Raw genomic sequence first — 15014 nt, forward strand, 5'->3', positions numbered from 1 at the left:
TGGCTGTGGACGTGTTTCAGCTTTCAAACCTCTTCACCTGAACAATCCAAGCTGTAATATGATGGCTGCCCACTGGCTTTTTCAGAACTCTCGTGCAACACTCCAATAGACACAAAAGTGGGGGAACGTTAGTGGAAAGTTTTCTATTGTGTGAGCAGGCATGCGGCAGCGAAACATTTCACAGCTGCTGTCATCATGGGCTAAGCAGCTGTTGCAATGCACGAGACCCCCCCACCCCCCCCCCCCCCCTAAAAAATAACATAGCTGAATAATGCAGGCCAGAGTTTAAAATAGCAAATGAAGCGTTTGGCATTAGGATGACGAACAGTGCATCCAGTGTTGGTGGAGCCATTCAGCCCTTTTCCCGATGGGCAGCAGGGCTCTTTGTTCTTCTGATCTCCCAGCTGCATGGTGTAGATCCAGGCAGCCCTTGTGGAAAGGCGGGCCTGTTGGTCTGGGAGAAAATAATACTCTGGGAAAGTGTTTGGTAAGATCAATCAGGTTTGTTAATCAGCTTCTCAAGAGTGATTGACCTTTATGTATGCTTGGTTACTGTTTGAACTTTATCAGGAAATGTCACATATAAATATATATAATATGTCCATTAACTGTAACCTGCTAGGAAATTTCAGAGAGAATAGGCCCAGGCACCAACACCTGCTCAGTTTCCTGTTGGGATCGTAGTGTCCTACAAGGGTCAGAGGTCAGAGGTCAGGGCAAGCTAGGACCACTGTGCCAGGCATGGTTTGCTGTCCCGGACTATGATGGATGTGATGATCTGTCGTTTCCTCTGTTAGTACATGTGCTCCCTCTCCTCATTGATATAAATGTGAGCGACATCTTGGCCTCTGAATTCCACTTAATATTTTTAAGCTCCTTACAGGGCTTGGCAGCACAATCTCCGGCCCAGTAACTTATGTCGAGTTGATCTGAACCAGGCTGAACTGTTTTATATTTTCCACGTCTGAAAAGTCAGTGTGTAAAGACAGTAAGGGTCCCCTCCCAATACTTGCACGCATGCACATACAGTTGCTGGCATGTGAAAATAGTTGTTGTAATATGCTTATATATTGCTGTTCATTTTAACATATGCAGAAATATTTTGGATTTCATAATTATCTCGTTTTTATTTCTTAGGTATTCTTCCACAATGGATGATATGTTATGTGAATATATCATTCGTGTGTTGATATTCCTGTTTCTGTCAGTATTATAAAAACATTATTACACATTCAGACCACCAAAAGCTTTAAAACCCAAATCCCTGACCATTTTGAAATGATTACTGTAGTTCGTTGTGGAGAAAAAAATTCTGTGAGTATCCTATGATAGATCACCTACCTCTTACGTAACCCATGCTTCTGTACTGTGTTTGTCCTAATACAGACATTTCTCGTGTCCGCCTGACCACACGTACCCATTAGCTGTCACACTATCAGTACTGCAATGTTCTGAATGCAGTCTGTGTCAGTCTGGCTTTATCAGATGGGAGGCTGTCTTCCATCCAAACGTTCCTAGACATGTTAGTGGGCTGATGTTTTGTTTTTTTCTTGCGAAACATTTCAAGCCATGAAAGTTGGCCGTAATGAAAATGTGATCACCCCGGTTGACCACCATAACCAAACCACACCACCTAGAACTACGGTGACCAACCATGAAGGCTTTACCCGCTCCCCTGACATATTCAGTGCAAGGGCCTAAAGGTGAAACATCAGTTTGTGCGCACTGCAGTTTGTGCTGCAGGGTCTAGCTTTCAGAATGCTAAGCTAAGTTTTGTTGTGTTTGATGTCATTGAAAGCTGAGGGTCTCCCTGTCTCCTGGAAGTGGGAAGCTGATTGAGTCCAGTCCTCACTCCCCCCTCCGTTGCTTCTCCTAGCTTGCAGAACAAATCGCTCCTTTCCAGCTCCCACACTGCTGTGTCCGGTCTTGCTACGATCCAGCTGCCAACTGGCTGTCAGCTCCAAGGGGCTTTATAATACCCAGTCTTCTAAACAGCTTCTCTATTGTACCATCATCATAGATATGCTGCTATTCCAGTTGTTCATTTAAATGGTTGGCTCCTCTATGGAACTGTTATCTGTTATGCTCGATGGGGCTCCCTTTTAGTTATTTACTTACTTTCTTATCTAATTTACAAGGCCATCAAAGCAAGATACCATTGGTGTCGCACAAAAACCTTGTATCTCAAAGAAATTGAATGGAACAGCTCTAAAACTGTATTTTTTCACCATTTACCGACGCAACATGATGTTTTTCTTTCATGTGGGGTTTTGAACCAGTGTTACTAATTGTTGAGTTATAAGGTATTTAGAGCGCAGAGCTGGTTGTTCTGGGAACTTGTCTTTTTAAATGTCTTTTTCGCACATTCAAAGTACTTTTAAAAAGACAAGATCCCTTCTTTGGAACCGGGCCGTGTCTTAATCTCACGGTGCCGACACAATGACTTAATCCGACATTAGACTGACCTCCCATGCACTCGGGTTACAGAACTGAACACCTCCACAATGAAAAGGGCGCCACTGCAGCTGTGACATGACCGCGCTTTGCACCCTGTCTGGCTGGCACCGAGGACGCCCGGTTATATAAGAAAGCTTAACCCAGGGAAAAAGCGTGTGGCTGGATGCGCCAAGTACGTGCCACTGACGTACACTGAAGTATCTTCTGTACAAGGGTCACTGCTTTTATATCGTTACAGCCAACAGAACACTTTCCAGTGAGCGCATTCTCAAACCATAGTGTCGCGCTTTTGGTGGCGGCGCTTTTGTTGTAAGATCATTGTGAATTGTGAAAAAAAAAAAATTACTAAAAAAAAAATGTAATTGTGAGGACTATCTTAATCACTGTTTCATACTTGCTTGGGCTTTCACCCCAAGCCCTTGGCCCACATGGTAGCAGGGTTGTATAAACAAGTCTCTCCAGGCTGGTGCTTCCAGTACAGTACAGTATATTGGGTTAATGGGATCTGAGGGCATAAATCTGGCTTATTATCTTAAACTGTCTGCAGGTGCTGCATTTCTCCATTTCTCCCCTTCTCTTTGGACTGGAGTTCACCTGGTGTGACTCCATCATGGAATTGTGGTGAAGGGTTGCAGTTCAGTAGAAAAAGCACAGGCGTGGTGCCAGCGTGCAGTCTATCCATCCATCTCCTGCATGGGAACGTGTTCAGAAGGGGGCTCTTGTTTCCACTTCCGTTTTCGGACTCAAAATGTCTTCCTTTGGCTGACCCTCTGTGTGCTGCTGAGACATGGGAGCTGTCTGTGTTCATGAGAGACAGAGGTACATCATGAGCACGCATGTATGTTTTTGTCAAAGACCTGTGGATGTGTGTGTATGCAGATGTGTTTGTGTATGTGAGTGCATGCACGTGTTGTTTACAAAGGTGTGTGTGTGTGTGTGTGAGCTACGTTTGTGAAAGTGTGTTTTTATACTGTATTTATTTTTAACTGTATTTTCTATGTGCTGTTGTGTGTGTGCATGCTTGCCGGTGTTGAAAGCCCAACACTTCCCTTGATGTTCTCGGGCCCGTAGGCCAAGCAAAAGGGGGTGTGAGCCAAAGGCAGTTCCTGTAGAGAGTATCTCTTACGATGACTGACCATGTCAGCAGGGGGGAAAGGCAGGGAAATGAGAGTGACAGTAATGACTGGCCTCTCATTCTCTCTCTGTTCCTCTGGTTACTCTACCTACTGATTAAAGAACTGCGGTGAGGTTCAGATACAGGCCAGGGCACACAGAAGGTACCAGAACTTTACTGAAAACAGACAGAGCAGCCTGATAAACCATTCTGCCATTGTGCCTGCAGTGACAGAGTATTTAAACTCCTTGCTAAGGGACTGAATGTGTGTCTGTCATTCTAAGTGCAGTTACTTTAGTGAGGTTTTTAACCTCACTAAAGTACTCTGTAAAAGGCTGTTAAATCTTGTTAAACTGACAGTGGATGAGGTCCAAATTGCTTGGTTACAAAGGATTATTGCATGTTTATGTGTGTGTGTGTGTGTGAGAGATTTTCTTTCCGTGTGTGTATCAGATTCTGTGTGCGTGTGTGTGTGTGTGTGTGTGTGTGTGTGTGTGCGTGTGTGGCTATTTGTGATGCTGCACTTTGCCCTTTGAGTTCTTGGTGTTCACCAAGAATATCCGGAAGCCATCCACCCATTTGGTTCTCTGAAATAAAGCCGCTGGATTTTCTTCATTCAGGCAGCTGTCAGGGCTGCTGTCTGAGGCAAAGAGCTGTGCTCCAGTGCATCCTCACTCTCCCGGCCAGTGCACAGGAGCCAGAAAAGCCCGCTGATAAAGAACGCCAGCAGCTTTGGTTCTGGTGACAAAACATGACAGGATAAAGAATTGCCAGCCTCAATGTTGACTGCAGTATAGACTGGACTAGAAGGGAGACCACACTGCTGTGACAGAAAACCTCAGAAACAAGGGCTTTGTATTGTATTTCGCCGCAACAGAGCATGGTGTAGACTTTCAAGAGTTTCATGATTTCATTAAAAATGTTAATGGCATTACCATATCATTAAAAAGGCTGGGCAGGTGAGACTTTTCCAATTATGCAGCAACATTCAAAGTTGCGGGTAATCAAATATAATGTACTTTGCTCATTTAAAAGAAGATAAATGAGAATATCAAGAGGCTTTTACAAGGGCCAAAATTGAACAGTGCCCCAAACCTCGTTTGTAATGCAAATGAGGGAGCAAACGAGTAATTATTCCCTGTTTAATGTGGTTACCGTGGAGACATGAGGGCCTCAATCTCACAGGACCTCGAGAGAAGCTTTCTCACAGTCGCCAAGACTACTGCACCCCCAGCCCTCCCTGAGACCCCATCTCACACACATGCAAGCACACACACACACACAGACACACACACACACACACACACATATACTCATGTGCATACACACACACCCACCTGGAGATGTATGACTTTTTGGGTGACAATGTTACCACACAGTTTGCCGCTGTGTTGAGGGTTATAGGGTCCCCTAGAAGCAGAGTCATTCCTTATGGGATTAATCACTAACAGGCCCAGCTTTTTTGATGTTAACAGATTCAGACTAATGCCTATGAGAGTTGTGGGCCTGGTGAGAATTTGGAACCTTGTTTTTGACCCCATCAGCCAAATAGGTCAGCTTTGACCACCTGTATCTCTTTAACAGCTAGCTTGCCATTTGAGCTCAGTACTTGGATCATAAATATATTTGCCCCTTTTGGCATAAGTTTCAACTCATTTCCGTCAAAATACATGGAGGTCAAGTAAAAAAAGAATTTGAAAGCAATAAAAACTATTTATTTTGTATGAAACTGACTTTGCTACGAGTTCAGCAGATGTGGATTGGTGAATTTGAGTGCATAGAATGCTTTGTGAATTCAGCTTGGCTTTTGACCTTTACTTGCTTATGCATTTTAGACTGATTTCAACATCCAAAAAGGCACTATGCCTGCACACATTTATTTGTTGAAAATACCCTAGAGGGAAATGAAAAAATAAATTGATTGCAACCAAAAAGGGAGGAGGAGGGGCAGTTCTCTGCTGTTTGATTTGATGGATGGGAATCTCTATGCAACAATTTATCCTAATTAGGAATATTTCAAAATCAAAATGCCAACTGTAGTATAAACACAGCATGATTACTTGCTGTTACTGTCTGTTACTACGATACGCCACTTAACAGCAAACGAACACAGCGCCAGAGAGAGTCACATGTAACATATGTATTTCAAGTATGCAGAACATCTACGGCACATCTGCATAGTTACATGCATGTACGAGAGAGATATCGTTTGTGTACTCTAGATTTTTTTGGGGGGCATTCCCTCCCTGCTGGAAGCAGAACATTGTGCCCCTGGAATTTTCACATTTTCCCAGGCTGTTGTAATGTTTCTGGAGTCATAAACTCTGAGCTTTTTTTCCACAGAAAAAGCCTAAGCTGTTTTTTAGCTGTATATCTTTTTTATTTAGCGTTTTTGCCACACTACCTGCATGGCAAGGAATGTGCATGAATACAAACTGAAGTCCCTTCCTGTTAACGTTAAACGCTGAACGTTTAACTTTCCTGTTAAGATGCTGTGTATGTCTGTTATGTTTTCGTAACGCCCAAGCTAGTAATTTGCTGACATGTTAATGTCAGCTGTTGATGTGCAGGTATGCCAATATTTCTCACAAGTGGAAGAAACGTTTTTGTTTTGCTGCACAGACTTCTGACAAGCCCTTGTTTTAATGGTGAGCAGTCCTCCCTCAACTCGTGCCCCCTCATCATTAAGCACTGATTGCTTTGCTCTCCTCGCAGATAACATTCACCCAGCCATCTACCACCAAACCAGCTGTGTTACATTTGGAGTTTGGTCTGATAAGAGAGTGTCCATTTTGTGTGAAGAAAAAAGTTGCTTCCTCAAAACATGCAAAGCACATGAAACATGTATGTGCAATGATGCACAATACACAATGTAGTGATGTGCTTACACTGTGATAATATTGCCTGGGGATGGAATTAATTGGCCGAGGTGACTGTATTTGGCCATATGACAAATTATCCCAGCTGGTCACTCAAGCACCCACCACCATCTTGCTCAAGCTGCACATGACGTTTTTCTTTTGACTGTGGGCTGTGAAAAGAAGCAGTGGTTTGATAACGCATTATTTGGAGGATAGCACTCTTACTGAATTGTCTGTGCTCTCCTAAATCTTAAAATCAGAGAACAAAGAAGAGCATCTAGTATTTGGAAGCAGCAGTATGTTTGGAAGTATTTTTAAAAATAATTTGACTTTCAAGTTGTCTACTCTGAGCATCGTACATAGTTAAATGATCCAATGAATCACCAATGTTGCGTTGTATTCCAGAAATTTCTCATGCTCTGTGTTTGACCGGGTTCTTGTTTCTGAATCCAAAGAGAAATGCCATGAAATTTAGAGAGCTCGATCCTAAGAAGCCTTTACCTGCCCAGCACTAAAAAACATAGAGTTTAACAGCTTTTAATGAGAGAATATCTTTGAATCTGAAAATAATGCAGTCACTCCCTCTCCCTAGAGAACCCTAAACCATTGAGATCATTTCCAGTTGGTTTAAATTATTTCATGTAATGCTTCTCAAGTAACAAAGTGTGTGTCTCTCACACGGATTAACAGTGAATGCATTGTTCCATTGCAATTTCGTTGGTCCTAAAAAAAACAAGTTTGCCTTATTGCGCTATACATGACAACCTGTCCTGCCCCACCGCTGCCTGTTCCCAGTAACTGCAGGTGTACAGAGGCGAGACAATCAAATTTAAAATACATTTAAAATAATTCAGCTGGTGTGTTGGCAGCTTTTCTTTGACGTTCCAGGCAAATTCGGAAGTTGCACACCTGGCACCTTACCCAGAAGCTATCATTCTTCTATCCTTTGCCAAAACCAGGTACAACCATATGTAAGAATCATTCTCAACAGATTCAGTGTCAGTGTCAGCAATGACATCATTTTGCCAAGGCAACCTCAGACCGACCTCGGGTCACCTGTGAAACAGCCATTTGTCAGGAAGGTTTTGTTTCGACGATCCATGGTGGTTAGTTGGGTATGAGGGTCGTTTGTTCAAAGTAACCACTCTCTTCCTTTATTTATGAAATAAGCATCAGCTTTCTTGACAATGCACTGCTCATTTTGATTATTTGAGGGGGTACATTCCAGGGAACGTGCTTTGTTGGACATCCTGCATGCACACCTTGAGGCAAAACACACTGTACAATTGTGCCAACAGGTTTATTGTCAAATAAAAAACAATGCCTTGTAGGAGGTAAGTCATAAAGGCTATAATGACAGGGTCTATGTTGATCTATTTTTTCAGTATTGCCAAAAGTCTGCAAGTGCATTATTACATTTGATTCATCCTGTTTTATTGGTGCTGTATGTTTATGTTTGACTCCACCCTTCTGTTCTGTCACAGAAGTCAGTTGATGTTCATAGTTATTTTAAGGGCATATTAAAACGGTTCTCAGTGCATTGAGATATCTCTCGTGGTGAATTGTGATTTCTCACAGTGAGTTGTGATTTTTTTTTTGTGGTATTTATTGAATCCATAGTATGCGATGGTTCTCAAAAGCTGATGTATCAGCTAATATTTTCCCCCCAAATTCAGGGTGAAGTCAAACAAATTCATTTTGACTTTTAAACTTTGAAAGTCTCTGTGCAAAATAAACTGGGGGATGGGTGAATTTGGGGTTAGAGTCATCATATCCACCATGATGTTCCAAGTACCTTTGACCTTTGTCTCAGCTGGCTCCGGCCTCTTAACCCTGTACCCTGTGGTCATGTTTTAGTGTGTCATACATGTCAGATTGTGGTGAAATTCAGTGGTCTGTGAAATATGTGGATTGGCTAATGTAATGAGTCAAGTTAATATTATAGGTCATCCATGGTAATTACAGATCAGTGTATCAGTACAGTATCTGTATGATGCCCTGAAGTTTGTGTGTGGACATTTGAAAAATGAGAGTGTGTGCAAGAGACTGTGGGTTAGTAGGTGGTTTGTGATTAGATGATTGTGTGTGCGTGTGTGTGTGTGTGTGTATGTGTGTGCAAGCATGTGTGTGTGTGTGTGTGGGTGCATGCATGCATGAGATCTGTCAGGTTGAGTGAGGCATGCTAGTGACTTCAGTCTGGCTTTAGCCTGGGGCAGTGAGATTGGGGGTTTTGTAATTACAGTAATTTCACTGTTTGCTCAGACCGTAGATATTTCTCCCTTTTGTCTTTCTGACAGTGTAACAGCAGAGCTCAGGCTGACTATGAGCAGATCATATCTCTTTGTCACTGCCAACACAATGCATAGTGACACAAGCATACGGCCACCACTGGCACAGATCACCCGGGGAGCACTTAGTCAGACCAGGCCAAGAGTGCAACTGTCACTTTGCCTTTCGCATTTTGATATAGGGAGTCTAAATACCACATCCCAATGATTCATATTAAATTCACAAAACAGGGACTGTCAGTGCATCATGAGAAAGAGGCCTGTCTCACTGCAAGGTTGACTGAACGGGAAAAAAAGGTTGGGGGACTCTCCCTGCTTGAGGAATTGTTGGGGTCCACATTTGGTGCCAGATTGTGCTGATTGGCTGCAGTTCACCGCTGGGCTTGGATAATAACCAAGAAGTCATTATTGTCTCCTTGGGAACAGGAAGGACGTTATCTCCATGGCCATTGTCGGGACAGTGAATAGCCGGTTGTTCTGGGCAGTGGGGGGTGATTTTTGTGTGCGTGAATGTGTGTGTATGTGTGTAGACTATGACAGAGGAGGATCTGATCCTTATGAGGTTTTCAGATAATTAAAATACAATGAAAATCTGAACCACAAGGGGGATTCTGTAAGAAAACAAAACCCAGGGAAAGTTTTCAGTTGCATGCACAATTTACAAATAAACATCAAAAGGACCCTTGTGTTCTTGATGCATCCAATCATACAGTTTTTAAATTCTTTTTTAGCATGAATCCTCCTTTTTTTTCCTTTCAAAATTGTACCTGGCAATGGTACTGAGGTCTCTCAGTGCATGTGGCACACTGCAACTGCGGTGTCTGGACTCCACCAATGCATGTGATGGAGAGCCAATGACTCTTTTAGACACTACAGGCCACATAGTACTACAGAAGAGTTAGCACAGACCAGAGACGTCTCTCTTATTGATAAAAACGGGTTGCCTGTGTGGGCACCTGACGTGTTATTGGGTGGACTAAATGAAGCTTGAATATAAATAATTTGGCCTACCCCTAGCTGGACAGAGCCAAGTGTGTCTTGCTGTTGGCCAGAGTCAGTTAGTGATTTGGCCTTGATGGAAATTGGTGATACACTTATGTTGAGTCCCTTTCCCAACTGAGCCATTCAGGAGCCATAATAAACTATTTTTACGGTGCTCTTTTGAAATATTTAATGTCTGTCCTGAATTAAAATTAGGTTTACATGTTATACATGTTCCTTTACGTTACACATTAGAAGTCATTTAAAGTTAAAGTACTTATTTTAAGTGAATAGTTCAAAGTGCTGTGGATTCCTGAAATCCAGGAGTTTTTCGGTTCAGCTCTCTCAGAGGTACATGCGAGTCCAGAGGTGCAGTGGGTTTGCCAATTTTACCAGCACTGACAGATTGATGCTGCAAATATGAAGCATCTGGTACCACATTCTTTCATCTTGGATACTCAAATCACATTCCACCCCTGGCCTGGGCACAGTTTGGTTATTCTTTCTAATTCGTCCATCTTTTCCCCTCACAAAATGAAGCCACAAGAGCAGCAAAGTCCAAGGTGCTTTCCAAAACTCCACATCAGGAGGTTCTCAAATGAACCAATCCAACTTTTCAAAGGACACGCACACTGACACGTTATTTGACATTGTTTTATTATTTATATGGTGCCTTGTTCAGTCTATTCACTTAAAGTGTTCACAACCTACACATTATGTGTGAAGGTCAAGGCTTTATTTCAGCTGGGTCTTTGCTGAAGTCATTCAGCATAAACTATTGACCTTGCTCATGGATATAAAAGCAGGGGTAAAAACTCAAAAATATGTAGGACTCTGTGGATTCCTCCAGCCTCAGTGGCACAATCTAACAGTATCTAACAGTAAGAGCAATAATATGCACTGTAGCTGCAACCAAGCTTCTGTGCCAAAATTTGATAAAGTTATCATTTTCTGACTTGCATATTGTGAGCTAGCCACACAAAAAAATCATTACCTAACTGTGGCCCTATTTTAAATAATAAGAATATGTTTTATTTATGAAGTGTTTTCCATGTTTCAAATATCAATGTGCACAATGAAAATTAAATATTTTTCAAAGATGAGCCTTAGAAAACTGCTTTAGGGGCCCAATCACAGTGATTTGCCCTTTAAAAAAGAAAAAATATAAGCCAAATTATCTTGTGTTATACATTTGTGATTTGGAAAAGCCTGGGAACTGTGGGTCACATGGTGATTGGCCGAGCAGTAGTTTAATTGTGCATAATTGGTTCTTGTGAGGCGGACTGGGGTGGGACTGCTGTGTTCAATAGAGGAACAGATTTTGAATGAATGCCCAGCTCTCAAATTACAAGGGCCGATGAGTCCATGGTGCTTACTCTGCCACTTTAGAATCACCTGCTGCTCTGCCTTCAGATTTTTCTGCCCTTTCTCCCTTCTGACGTTTTAAGAAAAGAAGAGGGGAGGTATATTCTTTTCCTCAGTGAATTCTCACCTTTCTATAAGCTGGCAGCACTGTGCCTTCGATTAAGATTTGGCCCTGCCAGTCAGATCTGCTTTCCTGATGATGATGTCAGATGTCTGTATAAGTGTAACAGACATCGTTGTCATATTGGCTTAAAACATGCAGACACGCCCGCCACCCGACACGTGGGGTTTTTGAAAGTGGGGTTGTGGCTGAGCTCTGTCAGTGCCAGCGCTTCCGGCGGTAGGTGTGTCTTCTCAAAGTCACAGCAAGGAACACAACATCCTGCCATGCCCTGGACTCATGCCCTAAAATCACTTCCGTGATTCGTTTGAATTTTCAGCCGTGAACCATCGAGCCTCTGGTCTCTTACCTCTGACAAGGATTTGTCACATCTGTGGTTCTAAATTTGCTTATCTTTTTTCTTCCGTAAACAGTATTACAACCATGACTTGGGTGTGAACCCAGGTTTTCTTTAAACAATTAACAGGGCATTACCAGTACATGGTAGATCCAACAAAAACTCAGTAAAACAATCATTGTTACAAACATATTTATCACTTCATGAAGTTAAATTTCATTTTTAATGTATGGTTATGTGCTGAGGATTGGAAAACAATGGAACATTGTTTAAACAAGTCATTAACAGGCTGGTGAAAATTAGTTTTCCTCCTCTGCTGCAGTGGTTCCCCATCCAGAGAATAAGCTGGTTCATGTACTGCAATCGAGATGCTACAGATGGTGTAAAAAAATATATTGGCTTCAGAACCCAATAAAAAAATGTCATTTGAAATGTATGGTGTTGGAGAAATGTATGGTGTTTGGATGGGGGTTTTGAGCCCCCTGTGTATTCTAGTTTGCACATTACCATTGGGAGACAGCAGGGGGCATCCTGTAGCAGTACTGTCAGCGTTCCTCCGAACAAGACTGAAAACACTGAGAACATACTTTTAATTACACACCAACCCACAATAATAATAAAAATAATAATAATAATAATAAAAGTATAACATGATTTTTTCAGTTCTACAGCGTGGGATTTTTAAACAGTTATATCCCTTTACTATTTTATAAGTATTTGCCTTACTGTCTTCCAAACGTCTCTAGCAGTATAGTAATTCCTGTTACCAACCAGAACCAGAGCCAACTGTAATGTTCAACCTGAACAGATGCAGAGACGGAACTTTCAGTGTTAAGAATACGCAGCCTTTTAATTCCCACATGCCAGGCCCTTTGTACAAGAAATGTTTGTGCTGTCTCTCTCTGGACCATGTGTGGGGTTCACCCTCTTGCCTGTCAGTACTGCTGGGAGCTGCAGTGGATTTCTAAAGCCACTCTTTTTATTTCTTCTATTTAGGCATTCACACTTGGTTGAAAACCCTGTGACACAACAGACTGATTCCTCAGGAGAGACGAAGGGAAATAGAAAGAAGGAAAGCAAAGAACGATAGGATAGAGAGAGAGAACAGGCTATTATTTAACCCTGCTGATGAGTCTTGTGTAAGGTTGTTCCATGTACGTTGAGTAATGTTTGCGTATCTTATGTGGCTCAGATCAGCAAATCTCATCACTGCGTCGCTGACCTCAGGTTAGCTTGTTTCAGGTAGACACCTATTAGAAAAACACTGGCAGGGATTCACTCAACATTCCTTAATGTTGACTAACAATCAAAAGCAATAATTTGTTCTTTAAACACAGTTTGTGAAGTTAAGCAATCACTGAAACTAACTTGCCAAAATAAGTGTGAAGAGAAAAGATGTAACAATTGTGTTTACTTGTAAGTCAACTTAAGGACAGATTTGGGGGATTTGTCTATTTGGGGGAAAATGAAACCACTCCAATCTCCAGATGTGATTGGTGGCATCACCACCAACATGAAGAGTGTTTATGAGATAACTGTGTGACTGAGGAGGAACTGAATCTCAGTAAAATGATGGCTGGGTGGGGTGAGGATGTAAAAGGGACCTCTATTTGACAGTCTCTCACAAACCACTTTGGAATTCATCAAAACACTGTCTCTTTCACTCTCCAAACCTCTCTGGATTTAAAATGACCTCATCCATACTCCACCACCCTGCTTATTCTTTCACCTCCTTATTCCCTTCTTGCCCACCCCCCTGCTTTTCTCAAAACCAATGCAATTAGCATGTTATGGTGGTTTGAGTGGAGAGGAGAGGTGGTGAATAGTTAAACAGCTAGCGAGCAAGGGCTTGGAGAAAGCCTGCCCAGACCGACCTGTTTGCGCAGCCAAGCAGCTACGCTGCGCAGTTAAGCCCTCATTGTTATGCAACTCCACAGCGTAAGCCTCTGGCTGCGCTCCCCCCCCACACCCCAGCCACCCGCCACTAAGATCGTCCAAAATAGCAACAAGCGAGCGTGCAAAGGCAGGAGCGGAGCAGAGAGGGAAGCAGGGTCCCGTATCAGAGGGCAGAGAGAAGGGGGACTCTGCACCGCTCTCAAAATGCTCAGCGTGATTTACTTCCTCAGAAGTTTCTTCAAGGTAAGGGCTGCATCTTCCCAGGAAGGGGGGTGGGAGGTGGTTAGCTGTCTTAAACCCTCGTTCTCATGTTATTGCTCCCGAACTTGTTAGGAGAGCCAGAGAGTGCTAGGAAAGTTTTATTTATTGTCTGACTGCAGAGTTTTTTTCTGTGTATGCGGGTGTTTTTGTGCCTGCGACTTCCTCGTTTCAACCTGAAGTTAACTGGCAGTAACTTTTATCGTCTGCTTTTCTTTTGCCTTGGTTCTGGCGCGTGCGGTGTGTGCGCTGCTTTGGACTCTGTTAGGGACGTTTGGCTCACATGGCAAGACTGAGGTTCTGGGGTAGAGTGTGCGAGTGCCCGTGGTCTGCTGGTTTGTGGGCAAACATGCTAATTTTATGTTTTGGCTCTGACATGCTGCTTGTCACCGGCGTCAGTTGCCTAAAGGTACAGAGGCATTTTCACACTTGTCTCTCATTATTCAGTAACCGCGAGAAAAGTGTTCCAGAGCTTTCCCTTCATATATGATGTCGGTGGCGCCTGATTAGAAGGGAGGGGAGGCTCTTTCCGGACGGAGCGGAGCGGGGTCGAAGTCCACAGCCCCGCCCCCCCCCACCCGATTTCTTGTACCTTTTCTCGCCAAGCTCCGTCGTGCTTGACCAATGTTGGCAAGCGCTTGTGCCGTTGCTATGACGCTTGGGAGCAACGTGTAAACCCTTTTGGGGGGGCTTAATGAGGAGAGTGAGATTTTCAATGAACGAAACCAAGAACCTGCACACTTGCTTCCAAGAAAATGCGGTTTGCCGTTTACAGAACCAAAGCACAATGGGAGCCTTTAAAAGTCTATAGATAAGTGGAGTGTGGAGGAAATGCAAAGTACACATAAAATAGTAGCATCATATGTGTGGCAGCAGGAAATGTGTGTGTGTGTGTGTGTGTGAGAGAGAGAGAGAGAGAGAGAGCACAGTTAATCAACACTGAGCATTAGAACAGTTCAGTCCCTTTACAACTATCACTGATTAATGAATCCTTCACTGTATAACGATTTGAATCTTTTGGGTTCATATAAAATGAAGAATAAAATTTGTTTGTAAGACCAAAATCCTCTTTGTAAAGATTCATCTTAATTTCAGGACAGGGGCTGTAGTCCACCTTTAGCCATGGCAGCATCTTTGGTGGGAAACGAAGGTTAGCTGAAGCTGAACTGGTTTGTTTTGTCTTTTCAGGATAAGTACAGTGATCCTACTTAATGCTCTGTCATTTGAGGACATGAGCTTGCAGCACTACACAAAATAATTTGTTTCCTTAGCATCCACATCAGCTGTCTGTGTTTATTATTTTGCCTTGTTATTTCAGCTAATAATCGTAATAAGT

At 42.8% G+C, this 15014-nt stretch overlaps 1 protein-coding gene across 4 annotated transcripts in view; it reads left to right on the forward strand.

Annotated features, from left to right (window-relative positions):
* The window catches only part of arhgef4 (Rho guanine nucleotide exchange factor (GEF) 4), an 85371-nt gene that overhangs the window by 13476 nt on the left and 56881 nt on the right, over positions 1-15014 (forward strand). The window contains exon 1 of one of the 4 annotated variants that reach the window (XM_064338632.1): positions 13506-13663. The exons of the other annotated variants lie outside the window; for them this stretch is intronic. Coding sequence (XP_064194702.1) covers positions 13625-13663 — 39 coding nt within the window. The 5' untranslated portion in view covers positions 13506-13624. Of the gene's footprint in view, positions 1-13505; positions 13664-15014 lie in introns of those variants that run through there. 4 annotated transcript variants of the gene reach the window in all.

Source organism: Anguilla rostrata, chromosome 6, assembly GCF_018555375.3.
Source record: "Anguilla rostrata isolate EN2019 chromosome 6, ASM1855537v3, whole genome shotgun sequence".
Lineage (NCBI taxonomy): Eukaryota > Metazoa > Chordata > Actinopteri > Anguilliformes > Anguillidae > Anguilla > Anguilla rostrata.